This window comes from Micromys minutus (assembly GCF_963924665.1).
Source record: "Micromys minutus genome assembly, chromosome: 9".
Classification (NCBI taxonomy): domain Eukaryota; kingdom Metazoa; phylum Chordata; class Mammalia; order Rodentia; family Muridae; genus Micromys; species Micromys minutus.
The window spans coordinates 54,904,930-54,927,315 of NC_137978.1; the positions used below are offsets into that span (position 1 = coordinate 54,904,930).

The window sequence follows — 22,386 nt, forward strand, 5'->3', positions numbered from 1 at the left end:
CAAACTGTTTCAACTCTGTATAACTACAGAGAATCTACCAAGGATATTTCCATGGTTCTTGGTCTGTCGGTACATGGAAAAATCCTAGACACATAGTGGAGTACTCAGCATGATGGCACATGGAGGGAAAATTATCTATCACGGCAAGTTTCAGGGACTCTGCTTTACACAGTGAGCTACAGGCCAGCCAGGGATACATAACTGAAAAACAACCCACCACAACAAACACAAAGCAAAAGCGCAAGCTGGGGAGTGCTGGGGTGATGTCTTACTTGGTAAAGCATTTGTTGTACAGGCATGCGGCAGTTTAGATTTCCCAACACTCACACAAGAAGCCTACTGCAACTGTGCGCATTTATGAACTTAGCACTGGGGGTGGACACAGGAGGACCCTGGAGTTGCTGCCCAGCCAGTGTAGCCAAATTGGTGAACTCTGGGTTCAGCGAAAGACTCTCTGAAACAAGTGGACACTGAGGACCTGTTGTCAACCTCTAGCCTCCATGCACATGTGTGTCCATGTATGTACACAGACACATACAAAAGCTCTTAATTACCTGATGCCGTTTAAGCATGTCCAGTCCCAGAAGCATGTCCATCGGCTGTTCTTCCAGAATCGAGAAGGAACATGCCAAAAAATCGCCTTCAATCTGAACCTGAGCTAAAGCACAGAGAAAAGATATTACTGATGCTGGCCAGGACAAGCTGTGCCCCATCTTCTGAGACTCAGACAACCTGTGAAGGCATGACAATTAGACAGGCTGCAACACAAACAGTGGACAGGACAGAGCTACTGTTATGAACACCATTAGGATGGGCTGGAGAGATGGCTCAGTGGTTAAGAGCACTGACTGCTCTTCCAAAGGTTCTGAGTTCAATTCCCAGCAACCACATGGTGGCTCACGACCATCTGTGATGGAATCTGATGCCCTCTTCTAGATGTATATGCAGCAGAGCACTCATACAGTAAATAAATAAAAAGAGAGAGAAAAAAAAAAAAAGCTACTTGACACCACCACACATATATCATGAATACAAAGTAAAAACAAATAATTTTTTTTATTGAGACAGGATCTCACTACGTAGCCCAGGTTAGCCTGGAACTCACATAGATGCCTGCCTCTACCTTCCAAGAGCTGGGATTAAAAGTTTGTACCACTATGCCTAGATTCTAATATTTTGAAAACTTATCCATTATTTATTTCTGGAAGTTATATAACACCATGTCCAGCTGAGAAGCTCCACCTTGGAGAGCAGTTCGAGTGCTGTGTGTGCATGTGCGGGCCAGCGTGTGGAGAATGATGCTAAGTGTCTTTTCCTCTACTGCTCTCTACTGTAGTCTTTGAGACAGGGTCTCTCACAACTAGGGACTCGGTCCTTGGGCTGGGTTGGATGGCTTATCAGCCTCTAAGATCTTCCGGTCTATACTCACACTTGCATAGCAAGTACTTTGCCAAGTGTGGGCTGCAATCTGGACAGTGTGTGTGTGTGTGTTGTGAAGCTGATCTGACTTCCATCTCCTCTCTTCACATGGATATGCAGCTATCCCAGAATACCTCAGACTTCTCTCTTGCTCTAAGATTTACATGTTCATTAACAGAGAATGCAAACACCTGTTTGGGGATGGTAGCTTAACTGAGACCTGCATGGGTGTCCGTTCAGAGGACCCAGATTAGGGCCTGATACCTATATGGAAGATCAGAACCACTCATTATTATAATTCCAAAGGATCTGATGTCTTCTTCTAAACTCCAAAGACAACAGATGCAAGCAGGAAAAAAAAAAAAAAAAAAAAAAAAAAAAAACAACAACAACAACAACAAAAAAACCACTCATATACATAAAATATAACAAATAAATCTTTAAAACACAAAACCACAGAGTTACAACAAACAAAAGTAGCAAGAACTACACACACACACACACACACACACACACACACACACACACTCTCTCAGAATGTGGTAATAAACCTAGCACAGGAGATTTTGACTGATCACACTGGAGAACATCACACTGGAGACAGCCTGTTATAGAGTGTGCTTCCATCATTTTCCAGACTGAAAAAGCCACCGACACTTGAGAATAAGAAACAGAGAGCCAGACTCAGGCACATGGAAACACCCTATCGGGGAGCTGAGAGAGGGCCACACAGCCCAAGAACAGTAAGCATCCCCACAACTACAATGACCACAGGGAGCTCAAAATGCAGTGCCTGACACTGTGAGGAAAATGACCTTTGACCAAGCCAAGCTAGAGGGAAAGAAGCCACACTTCAGAGTCAGTAAGATGTCTCAGCAAGTAAACTACTTGTCACAAAAGCTTGGCAACCTGAAATCAAGTCCAGGACTTGTGGAAGGTGAGCACCAACTCCCAATGTTGTCCTCTGACCTGCCAGGAGCAGGTCTACCCAAAGACACACACCCACTTGTTCTCACGTGTACGCCATGTCAATCAGAGGTTCTGTGAAGGAACTTTAATAAAACCTGCCCGCCTTCACTCACCTAGATGCACCCTTCCAATAATCTTCTGTGTGCCTACTCCTTTGGCAATGCCAGCCCATCGACGGTCCACCAGTCTCATTATGTTACACCTTTCTGCACAGGCCTGGCTCATAATAGTCATCTGGGCACCTGGAGGAAGAGAGAAATGTCAGACTAAAACATAAGCCACGCACCATCATCCCGCCTAGCTTTTCTTAGTTTACTTTGTAAAGCTCCTGCTGTCCGTCCCGTATCCAATCTCATGTTCAGGATTACAGACGTGCAGCAACACCCGATATTTACATTCACTCTTTATTTCTCCACCAGAATCTAACAAAGTACAGAAATATGACTAAGAGAAAAGAGTATGTTGTTTATAGAGTAACTGAAGGGTACTTAAAAACTTCACCAACAGAAAACAAGCTTATCTGGAGGCAACCTTCTAAAATCCAAAAGCTGCTACAGTGTCCACAGATGGAAATGTTCTATTAAGCAGCACCATACGCTCAGAATATTGCGTCCTTTTGTTTGCTGGGTCAGAGTCTCACTCCCTGTGTCCACGGTAGTCTTGATCCTCCCCTTCAGCCTCCTGAGATTACAGGTGTGTCGTTCAACACAGTGTCAAGTGATTTTTATTTAAAGTGTTGGGATATTATAGCTCAGTGGTGTGGGTCACTTACTTAACATCATATGAACAAGGACCAGAACCACTTTAGAAAAAAAAAAGTCATGATGGCATATACCTTTAATCCCAGCTCTCAGGAGACAGAGAAAGATTTCTATATAGCTGGCATATTCTATACAGCAAGCTAGATGCAGACTATCAACCTCACTTCTCACCATTCAGTGTTGACTCCTGCTGTCTTCACTGTTATCTCAAAACTGTCTCTGTTCTGTCCGGCCTTCCTCCTCACCACAGCTGTTGATCTGGCTTGCACCCCTCACCTCTCCTAAGTGGATTCTTCTCTGGCTCTGAATCTGTGCCATGCATGTGTAATTTAAACAAGCATGCCATTTGGAGTTACTGAATTCTTCCAGCTCTGCCTCTGCTTGTAGTAATCCCAAACCACGACCTTCAAATCATTTCTCTACCTGCTCTATAACCCTCAACCCTCAAAGGCTCCCCACTTTGTATAAAGCTGTGTTAAGCCCCATTGCCCCAGTGTGAGGCTCATTGCATCCTGTTCATCCTCAACCTTATACTCCCCATCTCTTTTACCGATAGGGTCTCACTGAAGGATGGATGACCTTAAATTTCTGATTCTCCTGCCTCTACTTTCCAAGTGCTGGGATTAAGGTCTGTGCTATCAGGGTTAATTCACAGACTACTAGATCAAACTCAGGCCCTCTCTAGCAATACATCCGCCCACACCCCATTCCCCTCTTGCAGCCCCATCAAATCTAGATGGCATTTCCAGGTGAGAGGAAGACAAACCCATTCCTTCAGGTCTCCTAGAAAGGATCCTTTTCTGAAAGTCTCACCTGTGCTTATGCCCAGCTCGAGACTCACCAACCAATCCTGTTGTCTGAATTCACTGTACACTGTGGACATTAAGCACTGCACCTTGTGGGCACTGGCAGATCTCGGACATGAGAAAGGTATCATACAATGGTGGTGGTGTCTACTTAGCAGGCAAGGCTCAGGGTCCAAACATGCACACGTATGCATACACACACACACACACTCAGACAGTCCAAAACTACTACGAGAAAACTAAGATTTAAAAGTCCCAGAAAATGTCTAGAAGGCAATTCTGTTCTCCTAGTCTCCACACATTAATCTGGGAAAAGCTCACTCAGCTCACTGCCCCACATAACTGCCTATGAAGCAATCTAGTGGTCACTTCTGGAAATGTACCTATGTAGCCCAGCCTTGAGAAATGATCTCTACACCCCACCCACCCAAAGTGGGTAAAAAAATGCCTTTTACTCAGTGACTAAGAATTCCTTGGCATCAAGCATAGCAGAGGCTAAATCCGAAGTCCTCCATTCACCAATATTATGCCTATTATGCCTGCCAAGACTTGATTCTCTCGTCCTTCATGTCCTTACCCATAAAACGGGAACACACCATGGCACAAAGGGATGGTCTGAGGTTAAACACAATACACTAAGATGCACTAAGCATGTAGCATGGTGCTTGGTGTACAGTAAGAACAGTTTATCTGGCTGGAGAGATGGCTCAGTGGTTAAGAGCACTGACTGCTCTTCCAGAGGTCCTGAGTTCAATTCCCAGCAACCACATGGTGGCTCACAACCATCTGTAATGAGATCTGATGCCCTCTTCTGGTGTGCAGGCTTATATGCAAATAACAGGATTCAGTTACAGAAAGAAGCAAATTATTAACCAAAAAAAAGCAGACATGGGGCTGTTCAGCAATTCAGAGCACTTGTTGCTCTCGAGCAGGCCAGAGGCTCGATTCCCAGCACTCAGACTGTGGCTCACTACCTCTGTAATTCCAGCTGATTCTGGATTCAGGATTCTGATACCCTCTCTGGCCTCTGTGGGCACAGACATACTTGTAGGCAAAGCATAACAAAAAAAAAAAAAAAAAAAAAAAAAAAAAAAAGACTTCAATAAAAGTAGAGTTATTGTTGAAAATAGGTGCCAGTTAGTGCACAGGCCACCTGAAGCTCAAGTGGCAAACCTATCTCCTTGCCTGCTCTTTCCTTCTTTTTTTCAATGTTATGTGTTTATCTGTGCAGCACACGTGAGCCTGGTGCCCACAAAAGCCAGAATAGCGCATCAAATCTCCTGAGATTTAAGTTGGACAGTTGTGAGCCATAACACACATAATTTATCATATCGTGACAATGTTACATAACATAATTTACCAATCAAAACAGAGAACCATTCAGACCATCCTCTCAGTAAACAATCCTTCCTTCTCCTCCAACAATAACTGAGGCCCTGAATTCTGACTGTTCCTCATTTGGCTCACTGTCAATCTTTTTACTTTATTATTTTAAAAGATCTAATTTTTAAATTGCACTTTATGTAGGAAGGGGACACAATGTAAATGTGTGCAGGTGCACAGGTGCCAGAAGAGGGAGTCCTTTCCTGGAGCTGCCATTAAGAGGCGTCGGCTGTGTGATGGGTGCTGGGAACTAAACTCACAGCCTCTGTAAGAGCAGTATTCTGTCTGAACCACTGAGCTAACTCCTGTCCACCCATTCACCTCTCTCTCACCCAACCGCAACAGTGTTTCCTTCTGTTTAAGCCTCTATTTTCAGTTCTTTGGTTAAGAGGCCAAGAACCTGGAAACCCCCTGACCACCCTAACAGTTGAAAACAGAGATCCTCAAATACGAACCTGGGTAAGAAACGACTAGAAAAAGGACTGTTACCAACACATAGACTGGAAAGAAAGAAAAAAAGAATAACCTGCAGTCCCAGCAAGCACAGCACAGGGGCCACAGTATCTAAGTCACAGGCCTCCCCTCACCTGAGTCAACGAAGGCTTTCACAGGATGCCCATTCACTCTGCAGTTGATGTAGAGCATGGCGACCTGGCCGAAGCTCTCCGGGGCCTCCTCCATAGCTATGGTCATGTTCTCCTCAATGTTCTGCTGCCTGAGACAAGCCAGAGCAGGACACTGAAAGCTCCATTTCCAGGAAAGAACACCAGGAACACATTTGTAAATGGGTTTTACCCTAACTGGAACAGCAGAGTCACAGAAGGGAAATTTGTTCTATGTTCCCAACAGGTGAATAGGTGACTCAGAAACAGACACAAGTCTGGAGAAGACCAAAGACAGCATAAAAATCATCTTCAAGTGAGGCAATCATGCTGCTTTAAAAGCTCGGAAGTGAGAAAACTAGAAAGCAAGGCCACAGACCTCTGTATCTCACCAAACATTGAAATTTCATAAATACTACTTAAGACAGGTTCTTTCTATACAACCTAGGCTGGACTTGAACTTGTGACCCTCTGGTCTCAGCCTCTTCAGTGCTGGGACTATATAATATAGACCACTATACCCTGCAAGAATGCTCCTTATGTTTTGGATTCTTTTTGTTGTTGCTGCTGTTCTGTTTTGAATTTTTTTGTAACAGTTTCTCTGTGCAGCACTGGCTGTCTTGGAACTTGCTCTGAATACCATGCTAGCTTCAAACTCATGAGACCTGCCTGCCTCTACCTTCTGAGTTCTGAAATGTGTGCCAGAACTCACAGCTAATATTTTCTTTTAAACAGTGCACTGCTAGATGGTGCCCCTGGTAATCCCAACCAGAGGCAGCTGGACAGAGTTTAAGAGAGTGGTTTCAACCTTCCTAATGAAGTTTCTCATGTGTGGTAATACCCCCCCCCATAAAATTATTTTGTTGATACTTCATAAGCTTAATTTTGCTACCGTTAAAAATCACAATGTAAGTATGTGACCCCTGTAAAGGGGTCATCCAATGCCCCTTCCTCTGTAAGGGGTCTTGACTCACATCATGAGAACCACTTGTTTAAGGTAATGGGTCTGAGATAGCTCAGTGTGTAAAGGCATATGCTTCTAAGCCTAAACACCTGGGTTCCACCCCCAGGTTTCACAAGGAAAAGGAGAGATCTAATTTCAGCAAGTTGTCTTCTGACAGTCACACATTTAACAACAAATAAATGTAATAAAAATGTTTTAACTTGGGCTGGAGAAATGGCTCAGCAGTTAAGAGCACTGACTGTTCTTCCAAAGGTCCTGAGTTCAATTCCCAACACCCACATGGTGGCTCACAACCATCTGTAATGGGATCTGATGCCCTTTTCTGGTGTATCTGAAGACAGCTACAGTGTACTTATATAAAATAAATAAATCTTTTTTTAAAAGTTTTAACTCTACATAGATCTGACAACATTTCTTGGGTTGGAAAGATGACTTGGTGGTCTTGGTGGTTACCATTTCCCAGAGGACCTGAGTTTGGTTCCCAGCATCCGCTGCAGGAAGTCCACAGCTGCCTGTGAGTCCAGCTGCAGGTAACCCAACAGGCTACCAACACTCATGTGACACAGACACAACACTCCAGTAAAATTAAAATTAAGTATTTACCATGCATGATGGTACGCACAGAGGTAAGTGGATCTCTGAGTTCAAGGCTAACCAGGGTTACATAGTGAAACCCTGTTTCAAAAGAACAAGTCTAATAAACCAACCAACCAAACAAACAAACAGCTTCAAGGCTGCCCCAGATACACAGCAGTGTCCAGTCAGCTTGGGGTATCGAGTAATCTGGTCATCTGCTTTCCTCACTTTCCCAGTTGCCTTTACAGCACCCATAACCTGCTTGGATATGCTACATTATGCTACTCTCCACTTCCAGTTTGTCTAGGACCCCTTCCCACCTCTGACTATGCTTCAAATCAACAGCAGGCTCCCTTCAGCTGCAATATGACAAAAACCGTCTATTTCTCTGGACAGACCAGCTAGTTATGTCCACAGTCAAAAATGTCTGATTAGGGTCTGCAGTCCCAAGCTAGTGTGGAGGCCAAAGCAGAAAATTAAGCTTAAGACCAGCCTGGCAACTTAGTGAGATCCTGTCTCAAACTGTAAAAGCAGAGCTGAGGCTGTGACTCAGTGACAGAACACTTACCTAACTATGTAAGAAGGAGGTGGGGGGAGCACACCAATTTGATGCAAGTAACCAGAACAGTTAACCACCAGACATGAGCAAATAGCTTAGAGCTGTCAATTAATTCTAGAATACAATTTGTATTTCTTCAATATTGAGTATAGTCAGAGGGTCAGAGATGCAGCCTGGTAATAAATGACAAGGTTCCCAATGGAAGCAAAAGGGCAGAGAGAGCCAGTGAGTAAAATAAAGCAAGCAAATTAGGTAACTACAGATAAAGTTTATACTCCGCATAAATAGAAGAATTGCTCCTTTTAGTTTCAAGGTTTTTACAATCAGCAACTAAACCTGAATTGGGGCTGGGGAACAGATGCCATTTTATTCAGACAGCATCTTGCTTATGACTAGTGATGCAGCCAGCACTACTGTCAGCACCACTGCGCTTGCCTGGGCCCCCGCCTCTGGAAGATCCTGACTCAGACTAGAGAGAAGACTCAAACATCTGCAGTTTTGAAGGTGTACTGCATGCTTCTAATACAGCCTCAGTAAAGAACCACTGCATCAGGGGCTCAGCGTTGGACATGGGCCAGGGAAAGAGCTTATTCACCAACTCAGCAAAGGAGAGCAAAAAGAAGACAGACTCTGGACTAACAGACGCCACTTGTGCAGAGCTCTCTAATCCAATCACCTTCAAGCTCTGGTATAATCAGGATTGAAATCAGCTGTCATAGCCAGTCTACTGATTTTAGCAGATGGGCTTCCTCCTCCATCCGGCCTAGGAAAAGCTGTTTTGTCTGCTAATCAGACAAAACTTGAGAGTAGAAAGCCATAAAGTATTTGAAATACTGGATCAAAATAAGGGGACAATGAAACAGAGAGTTACCTGAAAAGACTGAAGTTATTATCGTAACCTGGAGACAGGGGAGCTACTTCAAGCAGACGTCCAGCTAAAGCCTGCTGACCTGGATGCTGTGAGCTTGCTCATTAGACAGACGATCTTACCTTATATCTTCTTCTATCTTTGCCTGAGCTTCAAGATCAAAGGGGTCAGCAGAAAATAGACGAATCCGCTCTTGTTCTCTCCGGGCTCGGTCCTGCTGCTGCTCCACCAGGACCCTAGAGAATCTCTCTACAAAAATGGGGGAGGGGGATGTTTAGCTCTACACTTTCTTTTTCCACTCCATAATCTTAAGAAAAGCTTTTATTTCAGTGAATTGATGGTGGCACCTGACCTCAATCCCAGCACTTGGGGTGCAGAGGCAGGCAAATCTGAGTTCTAGGCTAACCTGGTTTACAAAGCAGGTTCCAGGACAGCCAGGGCTACATGGAAAAACCCTGCCTCAAAAAACAACAAAAACCTTTCATTTTCACAGCCACAACCTCGAACTCCTTAGTTTAAAAGTCAGAAGACAAGAACGTGCCTCCATTTCTTTTGTTGGGTGTGTATCCATTTATTAACATTCTGATCTCAAACTTCTGCTCCAGCTTCCTAGTGCTAGGATTAACCAGTGTGTGCCACAGCAGTGTGCTTGTTGTTTTTCTCCTCATACATTTGTATGTGTGTAACCATGTGATGCTTGTGCAGCCACAACAGGGAAGTAGCAGTGAGAAGAGGTAATCTGAAGGCGTTAATTCCTTCCTTCTATTCTATGGGGTTCCAAGTGCTGAACCTGGATTGTTCATCCTCTCCAGATCAGCCTGGAAGGAAATCTGCCCTATCTACCTGACTCTATCTCCCCTCCCTCTTTACTATTATTACAAGTTCCCTTTGTATTGTCTCTATCAGTCAACAGCTTCCCAATCTGGCCAAGTGTGGCAAGGCCATGGATAGCAGAAATGGCTCCTCTTCCCTACTTTCCTAGGACATTGTTATCCCACCAGGAACAAAGCACAGAACTGTGTCATCCCTTTCTCACCTGGGCTCACTCCCTTTGTTCTACTAAGCCAAATAAATTAAGTATAAATCAATCTACCACAACTTCATGGTATTAATGGAAAACAAGCAGGAAGGTAACAGAAAGCATTGCCTGCTATTACTATAGAACATAATTACAAAAAACAAAACAAAACAAAAAAAACCCAGTATGTAGATGTGTTCAAACTAGGAGTTGGGTGTGGCTGTGCACAACTTTAAAACTTAGGAGGTGGAGGCAAGAACCATCTCTGAAGGTTTGAGGCTGTCAGGGGCTTTAATATTGACTGTCTTAGAAAAAACAAAAAACAACGAAAGCAAGGCAATGTCACATGGACTAAACCCTCCCAACACCATGTGCCTAAAAGGTGAATTGAAGGAAACCCTGACACAAGACTGTGCTCCATGATCCCAGACAATCTGAAAATGAGGAGACAGACCGAAGCCTATCACAGGATACTGGCTGGAAGGAGCACAGTGGATTTTCTGACTGAGATGGCTTCAGTGAGCAACGTGCTTAACTTGCAAGCATGAGGACCCGCTGGAAATGACAGTGTGCACTACCATAGTGCTGAGGAGACAGACAGAAGCTCTTTGGGGCCTGTTGGATGGATGACATTCTTTGGGGTGATACCTGAGGTTGTCACATGGTCTATACATGCAACCCCCACTTTAAAAAGACCCAAAACAAGCCAGACTTGGTAGCACATGGCCTTAAAGTCAGCACTCAGGAGGTAGAGGGATTTGTGAACTAGTCTGATTATCTGAATTCAATCTCTTGCTCCCAGAAGGGGATAGGAGAGAACCAGCTCTTGAGAGTTGTCCTCTACTATGGCTGTGGTGTATGCTGTTCAGCCTACTATAAAAAAAAAAAAATCCCCAGTCCAGACCCCCAGAACCCATGCAAAGCTGGTACGGTCACACTGTATTTCAGTGCTCCTATGGTGAGAGAACCCCATAAGCTCATACAGCAGCTAGCCTGGTACATGTAGGACTCTGACACACGGCAGAGGCGCTGCTCTAAAAAACAAGGTGGAAGATGAGGAACCACCCCGGAAGTTATCCTCTGACCTCTATGTGTAAGCTGTGGCCACATGTTCAGACATACAGAAAGTTTAAAATTAAATAAGAAGCTGGATATATGCCCTTAATGACAGCCAGAAGTCTGGGTGATCTAGAAGACTCCTTCCTCAGGATCAATATGATCCAATTAAATACGAACATTATTGCCAATTAGCCCAGCCTTTGAGATTATGCTAACTCACCTTTTATCAACAAGTAGCCCATCCAAGAATCACAAGAAGCCAATGGCCTGAGACAGTTGCCTAGGTCTCACAAATCTGCTCTGACACAACTACTTCCCCTCAGGTCAGCCTGCACATGGGTGAGCTTACCAAGATCTCCACTGAGCAGAGCTTCTGCCAGGGGTGGGTTACGCTCCTTCAGCAAGGACAACTCATGCGGGTTGGCCAGCAGCATGTCTCGGAGCAGGGCTGGGTTGTCTAAGCCTTGAGGAGACGATGCTACTTCCCCAGGAGATGAGTGCTGAGCCTGTGTTCTGGGCTGGCGCTGTTGGGGGTTTGACGTCCCAGGCACAGCTATGCTACTGAAGTCAATCCGGGGTAAGTCTGTTGAGATCAATCAAGTTTACCCAAATAATGCACGCCATGAAAACAAGCACGGAAAGAAATAAAGCGCTCACTCGTCCCTCACAGAACAGCAGCAAGCGATGACTACAGACACTATGCTGCTTCCCCCTTGCTCTTCCTCCAAGACGGAAATCCATAGGAAGGAATATGAGAGGGGAGGGGTACACTGGAGAGACACTAGCTGCTCTTGCAGAGGACCAAGATTCAGTTCCCAGCACCCACACAGCGGCTCAAAATGACCTGTAACTCCAGTTCCAAGAGTATCCCATACCTTCTTCTGACCTCCATGAGCATCAGGCACACACACGGTACACATACAAAACACATAAAACAGGCAAAGCATTCACACACATACATTTTTTTTTAATCTTAAAAAAAAATTAAAACGAGGGAGCTGGAGAGATGGCCCAGCAGTTAGCAGTGACTGTTTTTCCACAGGACCTGAGTTCAATTCCCAGCAACCACATGGTGGCTCACAACCATCTGTAATGGGATCCGATGCCTTCTTCTTATGTGTGTCTGAAGACAGCTACAGTGTGTGTGTGTGTGTGTGTGTGTGTATAAAAATCTTAAAAAATAATAATTCAGTGTCAGGCAATAACTAATCATACTAATAACTCCAAGTTTGAATCTACAAAATGTTCCAAAACAAATGAAGGTTCAAAAAAAAATTTAGCTGGATGTGGTAGTACATCTCTTTAATCCCAGTACTTGGGAGGTTTAAAAAAAAAGCAAATTTCCATGAATTCCAGGCCAACCTGGTCTACATACAGAGTTCCAGGCTAGTCATATATAGTAAGCTACTGTCCCCACCCCACCCCCCAAAAGAAGAGAAGAAGGAAAGAACAAAACTTTAATTACATGTATTTGGTTTGTGTTGAGGGAAGGGCTGCACAGTAGAGGGCAACTGTAAGTCAGTTCTCACCCGCCCTCACTGTGAACCTCTGGGTCTACCTTGGGTGGTCAGGCTGCCCAGAATGCCAAAGCCCTGAGTTCATTCCCTAGCTGTTAATATAACTTATTTGCCTGAATAGCTGTCGTCTCTGAGGCTCACTGCCTCAGTCTGCTAACCTAGGCCTAATCCTGGAAGCTGCTAGCCACTGTACAATCTAATCGAGTCCTAGTTTACAGCCTCTGAGACTTAGTGCTGAATAACTAGTTCTAGTTCTGAGCTCTCCCTGGCTAGTTCAACACAACTCTTCTGGCTCAAACTCCTCTCCAAGCCGCTCTCAGCTCAATCTGGCTTGTCTCAGTTTCTGACTGAATTCCTCTGCTTGGCTTCATACTAACTTTAATAATCTGTTCTAATTCTCTGGCTCATTCTGTCTCCACTTGTGTTTAGTTTGTTCTCTCTTCAATCTGCCTCTGTACAGCTGCCTCTTCCCTCTGCACTGCCCCTCAAGTAGCTTCCCTTTCCTCTCTGTTCTCGAGAGTTAAGCACACCCCACTATGTCAAATCTTTCTCTGATTCGTCACTTACCTACCACCCAACTACCCATCACTTTCAAACATGGGTGCTTAATTCTATAAACTAACTTTCCCTTCAGGGTTTGGAATTAAAGGTGTGTGCTAAAGGCTGAACCACACGACAGAAACTTTGTTTTTCAGTAAATAACACAATTTTGGGGTTCACAGTGAGATCAAATACCTGGCAACGCGGAGCACCACATGAAATGAAATATGAACTATGTGTGTGATAGTGGATAACTGTAACCCTGGTTCTCAGGAGATGGAGACAAGAGGATTAGACGTTAAGGCTACAAAGTCAATTTCTGGCCACCCTGGGGACACATGAGACAGTCCTAAACAAAATCTTGTCTTGATAACTGCAATTGCCTAATTCTAGATATGGTTCCTTAAAAAAAGAAAGAAAGAAAAAGAAAAGAAAAAAGTTTTATTGAGCTAGGCATGGTGGTGCAGGCTTTTAATCCTATCTCTCAGGAAGCAGAGGCAGGATGGATCTCTGTAAGTCTGAGGCCAGTCTACTCTACAGAGTGAATTCTAGGACAGCTAGGGCTACATAAAGAAACTCTCAAAACTAATGAATGAAAGATTTTGGAGAAATGTATTTACGGTTTCTGTGTGAACATGTCTGATGTAACGTGGGTCACAGAGCATACTCCTTGTCTTAGTCGATGTTCTACTGCTGCGAAAAGACACCATGACCAAGTCAACCCTTACAAAAGAAAACATTTGAGACTTGCCTACAGTGACAGAGGTTTAGCCCATTATCACCATGGCAGGGAGCTCACTGGGATACAGGCAGGTGCTGGAGCAGTAGCTAAGAGACTGCACAGGAAGCCACCTTACAGGCTCAGGTTCTTAAGAGATATTCCATGGCTGTAGAGATGCCTCAGTTGTTAAGAGCGCAGAACTAGAGCTATCAACATGGTAGCTCACAACTATTCCTAATTCTAGTTCCAATGGTTCTGACACACCTTTCTGAACTCCAAGTGGTACCAGGCACACATGCAGTACATATAACATATTCTAGATTCCCTAGATCTGGGATCATTAGCCCCTGATAAGCTCTTGAAAGTCCTGACACTTGGGATAAAGAATATTGTATCTATCAGTGAATAGCACGAACACTTCATGTCAAATTCTACATGACTAAGCACTGTGTGAGGAAGCCTGAGGATGGTCTTCATACCTCTTTGAATTACAGCTCATCTGTGCATCCCAGACACACATGGTCCTGGGAAGTAAGTGGACACAGTTGTTTTATGGGACTGAAGAACTGAAGGAGTAGGAATTTTTTTTACCCCAGGTTCTAGACTACTCTAGAACCCCAGTCTTCACACAGGAGCCCACATAATGCATGAGTCCACTGCAATGAAATGTCCTGGGTGTAAGGGAACCAGCGGGTGACTATGAGAAGGTGCACATGATGAATGAACCAAGGTGACAGCTGTGAAACAGTCCTCGAATCATATCCTTTAAATGGGTGAATCATGGGTTGTGTGGCTTCAACAACAGATCTCAATAAATATGTCACACACGAGAAAGATACTAGACATGGTGGCTCATGCCTGTACCTGAGACAAAAGGACTGGGAGTCTGAGACAAACCTGCCTCCAAAAAAGACAAACCAAAATACACCAGAGTCAGAATGAGACAATGAACCTTAAAAAAAACAAAAAACAAAAAAACCACACATTGTGTTCAAGGTTTCAGCCTCATATGTAGGTTGAACCAGTAATAATCTTAAGTCAGATGCCAGCTGGCAGTCAGTATGTTCGAGTTGAGAATGGCCATACAGGACAAAACATTCAAACAATGGAAAGGCAACTGAATAGTGAACTCCTGGGGGAGCTGCTGCCTCTACCAAGCACACAGGTGGGGCAGTCTCTGCAGGTGTCCATTCACTTCAGAACAATCCTGGAAAACTTGTTTACTTAATAAACCAGATCCCCACATAAATCCCCCCACCCCCACAGAAACCACTGGCTATGTAGTCCCTATATAAACAACAAAACAAAAACTGAAACCAACACACAAACAAAACAAAACTAACACACAGACTCTCAAGCACCACCTTCACAAAGTACACAGGGAATATTTGGTTTAACTGACTGGCAAACTCAAATGGCTACTCTTTCTAAAGCAGAAGCCCAAGGGATGGATCAAACTCCAGAACAAATACAGGGAGTGCCTGAAGATGGTCATGCTATCTGAATGGAAGCACTGTGTTCCAGGCCGCTGTATGGGTCACCTAACACACCTGTCAGCCTATTACCATAAACTTTAAAAGCAGGAGACCTAAATACTATTTGAAAATTTTTCACAAAAATATGTCAGGGGAAAGGGGGTAGGGGCTCACATACTTCCTCATGCAGTTCCACATCAGGGCTTGGAAACTGAGTCAGGAGCCCCTTTAGGAATAACTAAAGGAAGCTATAGGCCATCTCAGCATCAAGCACAAAAGTGCTCACTCCCACAAAGTCCTGAATATTTTAGAGACACAGAAACCTCCTAAATCTAAATGAAGGCTCCAGACTATGAACACCATGGCTGGCTGTGTGGGGGTGCATGCCTGTAATTCTATCTCCCAGGAAGATGAAGCTGGAAGCCATCTTGGGTCATACAGAAAGCTCCAAGGCCCCAGTGGTTTATGGAAACCTGTCTTTTTCTATGGGGCTATGATACCTCTGATCTCTGCAGGCACCTGCATTCATGTTTACAAACCTCCAAATACACGCACACACACACACACACACACACACACACACACACAAATTAAAACTAATAAACTCTAGTTCTAGAAGATCTGACACTTCTTCTGGCCTCCACATAATACACATTACAAGAGACAAACTAACCATCCATAGCAAAGTAAATCATTAAAAAAACCTCCAAGTGAGTAAAAAACAAAAACAGACAAACGCAAAACAAAACAAAAAAACACCCCTACATATACATAAGAGATGTCCAGGGTCTGTGTCTGATTCTGTTATCTGTCTGTGAACTCCCTTTCCCCTAACTAGGCTGCCTTGTTCAGCCTCGACAGAAGATGTGCCTAGTCTTACTGCAACTCCATATGCTGAAGCAGGTTGATATCCATGGGAGGCCTCCTCTTCTCTGAGGAGAAAGGGAGGGAGGGATGAGGGAGGAGGGAAAGGGAAAAAGGGAAAACCTCAATGTGGATATAAAATAAATAATAAAAAAAGTAAACTGTAAAAATATATGATTAAAAAAAAAATCTTTACAAAGGGAAGGAAATTCCCCAATCTGAATGGTGTATCCAAGATTAGTAGTGTCAGGGAGGGGCCCAAACTTGATGCTCTAACCTCTTAAATCCGCCAAGTTTGAAATAACAGAAAGAGGGCTGGAGAGATGGCTCAGTGGTTAGGAGCACCTAAGTTCAATTCCCAGCAACCAAATGGTGGCTTTACAATCATCTGTAATGGGATCCAATGCTCTCTTCTGGTGTTTGATGACAGTGAACTCATTCATACACAACAAACAAACAAAGCAAGCTTATAACAAGAAAAGAGGAATAACAGGAAGCCAAAGTTCAGTCACTGTTTTACTTACTAGTTGCATAACTGACAACCTCATTTAACCTTGAGCTTCATCTCCAAATGAGGTAAAGGGGGGAATTATATCCCCCACAACCAAGTAAGTAAGGAGATCAGTGAAATGTGGGCCCAAGTGGCTGATGACTAGATACACTACAGCCAGTCAGTCAGGAAGCACAGGCTAACCAAGCCTCCAAGATCTTCCTAGGGACAACTGTTATCATGGAACCATCACTGAGGACAGCATAAGCTAAGCTAGCTTGACTAGGGCTTACAATGTGCCAGCTCTACCTTAATCACAACACCTACTTTACTTCAGAAGAGAATGGATTTAGAAGTCTAATGATTTGCCCATGGTTACACAACAGGCAGTCAGGTCTATACTGTTAGTCTGATTCTCACACAGCCTCTCTGCTCTACCTGCTGATGTTTGTATTAGCAAGAAGGTGGTGAGTATTCTTACTTGAGAACTGCACTGACGGGCGAGGGTCCGCATTCTCCTTCTGTCGTAGAATTACAACATCGCCATCTTTTAAACCGTAAGAAGCCAGTGACCTGTGGTTGTCGGTGAGAGGTCTTTCTGCATAGACAATCTGCAAGGGAAGATCCAGAGGTATCAAGTATGGAGAAGCAACATGGCAACACTTTTCCTTTCATCATGTTTTCTGTGCAAGACCCTCTCATGGGTTCCCATCATGCCTAGAAGAAAAAAATCCAAAATCCTGTCTGTCTCCTACCATGAAAGAACAACATAAACCCCATTTCTCTTCATTTAAGGACCAGTCATTTAAGGAAAAGCTGGAAGGCACCAGTTCCAGGAACAGACCATAAGTCCCAGAAACTAGGCCATAAGACACCAGCTCTAGGGACAGACCATGAAATCCAGAACAAGATCATAAAACCCCTTTCCAAAGAACAGCCTGAGGATAACCACAAAAATGAGGAAATAGCTCTAAGAATGGGCCATCTGTGCTGGGCAACCCTATGTTATCCCATGGTTAAATGTTCATGATACAGGAATGCAGACCACTGACTGACTACCTCTGACCCCCTAACAACCACCAGTGAAATTTTAGATTACCTAATTCCTCTAGAGTACCCCCTGCACTCCCTACTATACCCCACCACCCCCATAAGAAAGCCTGTGAGCCTTTGTGATTGCTACTTCAAAGAATGGCTGACACCCCCCACATCCCCGCATGCTGGTTGTTTCTGCAGAATAAATACTCTGTCTTTGCATGCTACCTGACTCTGGGGTCTTCCTTCAGCGATTTTCTGACCCTTACACTAGACCTGGTTGATGGCTGCTTCTGACCTCGCTCTACTATTGTCTCAATGAGAGACACACATCCTCTCAGTTTGTTTCTTTCTTCTATTACTCTGTTCAGGGCTCTAGTCAAATATTATCCTTCAGTGCTCTTCCCTAAAGCCACATGTAAAGTGTACCCTGGACACAGGCTGTGAGTGTAGCTCAATGACACAGCTTTTCTCTTATATCCAAGCCTGGGGGGGGGGGTTCCATCCCTAACAACACACAATGTACTTTGAAGCAAACTATACTTTCTTCATCTAATATGCTACGTGCTGATCTGCTCCTGAGTCTCTCTGCTCAAGTGAAATGTAGGCTGTATGGAACCATGATTTGTTCAGCTGCCCATCACAGAGGATTAGACAAGGTCTGTTATAGAAGGAATGCCACAGTCTGCTCAGGTAAAGGAAGGGTGGGGTCATATAATAGAGAATCTTACTTCACTTTCATTCCAAGCAACCAGGGAAACAGCAATGACATTCTGGATATGTTCACTACAAGGTGAACCAGCCGTGAAAGAACATGCAATACTGGTAGGCCAAGGCAGAAAAATTGTCTCCAGTACCAGCCACAGCTACTAAATTCCAGTATACGTGTAACAACAGTAATTATAAAACAGGTCATAAATGGTGGAGGGAGAAAATGATCAAACATAGCACTCAAGGATCAAGTTCCCAATATGTAAATAATTTGAAAAACAAAACATCTGACAAACGATAATAAAGTGGGGGGGGGGGGGTGGAGAGATGGCTCAGTGGTTAGGAACACTGACTGTTATTTCAGAGGTCCTGAGTTCAATTCCTAACACCCACATGATGGCTCACAACCATCTGTAATGGGATCTGATGCCCTCTTCTGGTGTGTCTGAAGACAGCGACAGTGTACTCACATACATAAAACAAATCTTTAAAAAGACCAAAACACAAAACCAAGCCCCAACTGTGGTAGCTGACTAGAGTGCAGGAAGCACTCAGGTGAGTTGTGCACTTGCAGGCTTTTCTCCTCATCCCTCAAGATCTACTGCTCCCATGCTTGTAAAAGAAACATGAACAGGAAAGGAAATGTGAGCAAAGTACTGTTAGCAGACATTCTTTCCATGTCACACACACCTGCGGAGAGCAGCGTGGGGGAAGAAGGATGGAATACACAGCAGCACACTGACTTAGCCACAGAACAGACTGGAGCCTGGGCCACAAGCTAACTGAGCAACCTGAGCTGGGTATTACCTCAGCCAGGAACTCTGGGAGGGGCCCTGTCACTAGGTGGGCCAAGGGTCATATTTCTTGTATCTAGCAGGCCACCAGGACTGATCACAACAGATGTCTCTTCTAGTTCTTTCTGCACAGTAAGCCCAGGGCCTTGTACCTGGTAGGCAACGTGTCTACCACAGAGCTCTACCACCAAAGCCTCCCTCATCCATCCACTCTCTAAGCAAAGTTCCTGGGCACAGAGTGAACAGACATTACAGTGACATTTACAAGAGCCACTCAGCCATTCACTGTCATTCTGCCTCAAAGTCTGTGGTAATAGGGGCAAAAAAGTAACCCTTCAAAACTGAATCCTTCCAGAGACAAGAGAACAGAATTTGTCTGTCCAATTTCACAAGTTTTATACATAAGTAAAAATAACTGCAACCAGACAGGTCTCTGTGACTTTGAAGCCAACCTACAATTCGAGTCTGGGACAGCCAGGGCTATTACACAGAGAAACCAAAAACCAAAAGCCTTGTCCTAACATTTAGGTATAGTGCAGACAGATCTCACACCTGAGGTAGAAAGCAATGGCCTCTTTTTCTCTTAGGAATACAAAGAGAAAGCTGTAATACTCATAACTTGTGGGGTAAGTAGAAAACAATCAGGGGAGGCTGTGCACCTGGGTGCCATTGACACCACTAAGCCACTGTAAGGAGGTCACCGATAGCCCATGGCCTACTCTAGCTTCTCAGGCTCAGAGAGTATTTAAAGACACATGACTAGTCTCCCAAGGTAGACAGACACACAAGATAATCTTAGTAGAAAATGTATTCTTTTATAAAGAAACAAACTCAGGAAGAGAAGAACACTTTAGGGTCTGAGGTTGTGGTTCAGTGGGAAAGCATCTGCCTGGCATGGAAGAGCCCGTGGATCCTCTTCCATGGGACACACTATGAACATCCAAACTAAAAAGAGCACCTTGCTACCACTGAGTGAGGCTCTACTCAGCTAAGGTGCCTCCATCCCATTCTCCCCTTAACTCTCAGGCTGTCTCACTGGATGCAATCATTTTAACAGGGATCATTTGTCTGAAACTGGGGTTCCATATGTTTGACGTTAAAAATGATACTCTCTTACAGCACCCAAAGCAGCCTCTGAGACTGGCCTCTAAGTCATCCTCTACCATAAGAATCTACACCTCCATTAGCAGTGCCTGCCAGCTGTCAAGCCCTGGGTTCAATTCTGAGTATGGGGGTATGGGACACACATATACAACTGCTACTCTAAACATCATCAACTAATCCTGGGGCTGGGGTAACATCGCTCAATGGCGCAACACTTCAGAGGGCATGGCAATGCGGGGGGACGGTATTGCAATGCCTAGTGTCTTTCTTCTTGGCCCATTTTTTTCCTTTTACTTATTTTTAGATTGTTTTTATGCACATGAACCTTTTACCTGCATTTATATATCTATCTCACCTGTCACCTGCATGCCTGGTAGAGTGTGGAGACCAGACGAGTGTCAGATTCTCTGAAACTGGAGTTACAAATGTTTGTGATCCACCATCTGGATGCTGGGAACTGAATCCAGGCTTCAGCAAGAGCAGCCAGTGTGCTCATATCTGCTGAGCTATCTTCCTAGTCTCAGTTTCTTCTCTTTAAAAGCATGGCAACAGAAGTCAAGAGTAATAGCATTCAACTTTAATCCTAGCACTCAGGAGGCAGAGGCAGGCAGATCTCTGGATCTCTGAGTTTGAGGCCAGCCTGGTATACACAGAATTCCAGGACAGCCCAGGCTACACAGAAAACCCTGTCTCAAAAAAATGTGAGGGGAGTATGATGAAGACAATCACAATTAACATGATTAACAACGAAATGATAAGTTCCAGATAGCCACTGATGTGAGGAACGTAAATAAATTACGGAATACTTGACCCAATCTCCTCAAAATGGGTGTTTTAGTTACTTAGGTGTTGACATTTGTTTAGCTCTAGTTTCAAAGGATTTGGATCGTGGTCAGAAGGGCACAGCAAAGGACTGTTCACATCGTGGCACGACAGAAAACAGAGAGGACACAGGAAGACACATCCCAAGGATGTAACTTTCAATGACCCTCTTCCTCCAACCAGGCACCATCTTCACCACCTCCCAATAATTCCATTTTATTATGAATCCATCACAAGATTGGTTAATCCATGGGTTAGGTCAGAACCCCATGATGCAACTGTCCCTGAAAATTCTGCAATAGGCATATGTGGAGGTGTGTTTCACTGATCCTCTGGGAAGGCTAATTCAATTGTGTTGACAACAAAATTAGCCATCACACTGGGTAGAAAAAAATACAAGAACCAAATTCAAGAAGTAACCAGGACATGGAGACATACACTGTAATTCCAACACTTAGGGGGGTTAAAACCAGGCTAGGGTATTGAGACCCTAGCTCAAAATAGTTCAAGAAAGGCAGTAACTTTGCATCTTAAATGGTCACCCTGTAATCCCAGCACTTGGGAAGCAGAGGCCATGGCTCAAGAACAGACTGGGCTATGACACCCGTCTCAAACAAACCCATGTCATCTTCCAACTTAACGTGACTGTGCCTAGATCAGTGACTTCATGTCTCTTCAGCCAAACAAAAGGCAAGCTGGTGGTGGTCCTGGTACAGCTCTTATCACATCTGCTTCCCCCTCAAAAGCTAGTATGGAAAACCCGAGCCCAGTCACTCAGAACAGCATACTAGGATAAATCCATTATTCAGGTATAAGTCTGTAGAGTTGGTACCAGAGGAACATTCTAAAGACACAATTTCAATCTTAGTCAACACCTGGCAACAGACTCATTAATATAATCAATACAACTCCAAAACCTTTAAGTATGACATCAAATGTCTTCTGGTATCGCTGAATGTGGTGGCTCACACTTTTAATCCCAGCACTCAGGAGGCAGATCTCTGTGAATGTAAGGCCAGACTGGTCTACAGAGAGAGTTCCAGACAGCCAGGGCTACTCAGAGAAACCCTGTCTGGAAAAGCAAAGCAAAGCAAAGCAAAACAAAAGTTTCCTGGTATCTGAAAGAGCTTTCATTTATTGGGGGTTGGGAGAGCTAACACTTTTTTCTTGACAGTACTGGGGATGTAATTCACAGCAGGCAAGTACTCTACCAGATCTATCCCCAACCTAGTACATCTTATCTTTTTTAAAACAAGGTTTCCTATGTAGACCAGGCTATCCTATATCTCAGAGCTCCACCTAAGTCTATCTACCAAGTGCTGGGATTAA

The 22,386-nt window shown here is 44.2% G+C and overlaps 1 protein-coding gene across 3 annotated transcripts in view; it reads right to left on the minus strand.

Moving 5' to 3' along the window:
• The window catches only part of LOC308424511 (protein DDI1 homolog 2), a 42,452-nt gene that overhangs the window by 15,974 nt on the left and 4,092 nt on the right, over nucleotides 1-22,386 (minus strand). For all 3 annotated transcript variants that reach the window (XM_080921504.1, XM_080921505.1, XM_080921507.1), the window contains exons 2-7: nucleotides 17,073-17,202; nucleotides 11,334-11,567; nucleotides 9,030-9,156; nucleotides 5,926-6,053; nucleotides 2,502-2,630; nucleotides 555-658 (exon numbers count right to left, since the gene is read on the minus strand). In XM_080921504.1, the coding sequence (XP_080777630.1) occupies nucleotides 555-658; nucleotides 2,502-2,630; nucleotides 5,926-6,053; nucleotides 9,030-9,156; nucleotides 11,334-11,567; nucleotides 17,073-17,202 (852 nt within the window). The remainder of the gene's footprint in view (nucleotides 1-554; nucleotides 659-2,501; nucleotides 2,631-5,925; nucleotides 6,054-9,029; nucleotides 9,157-11,333; nucleotides 11,568-17,072; nucleotides 17,203-22,386) is intronic.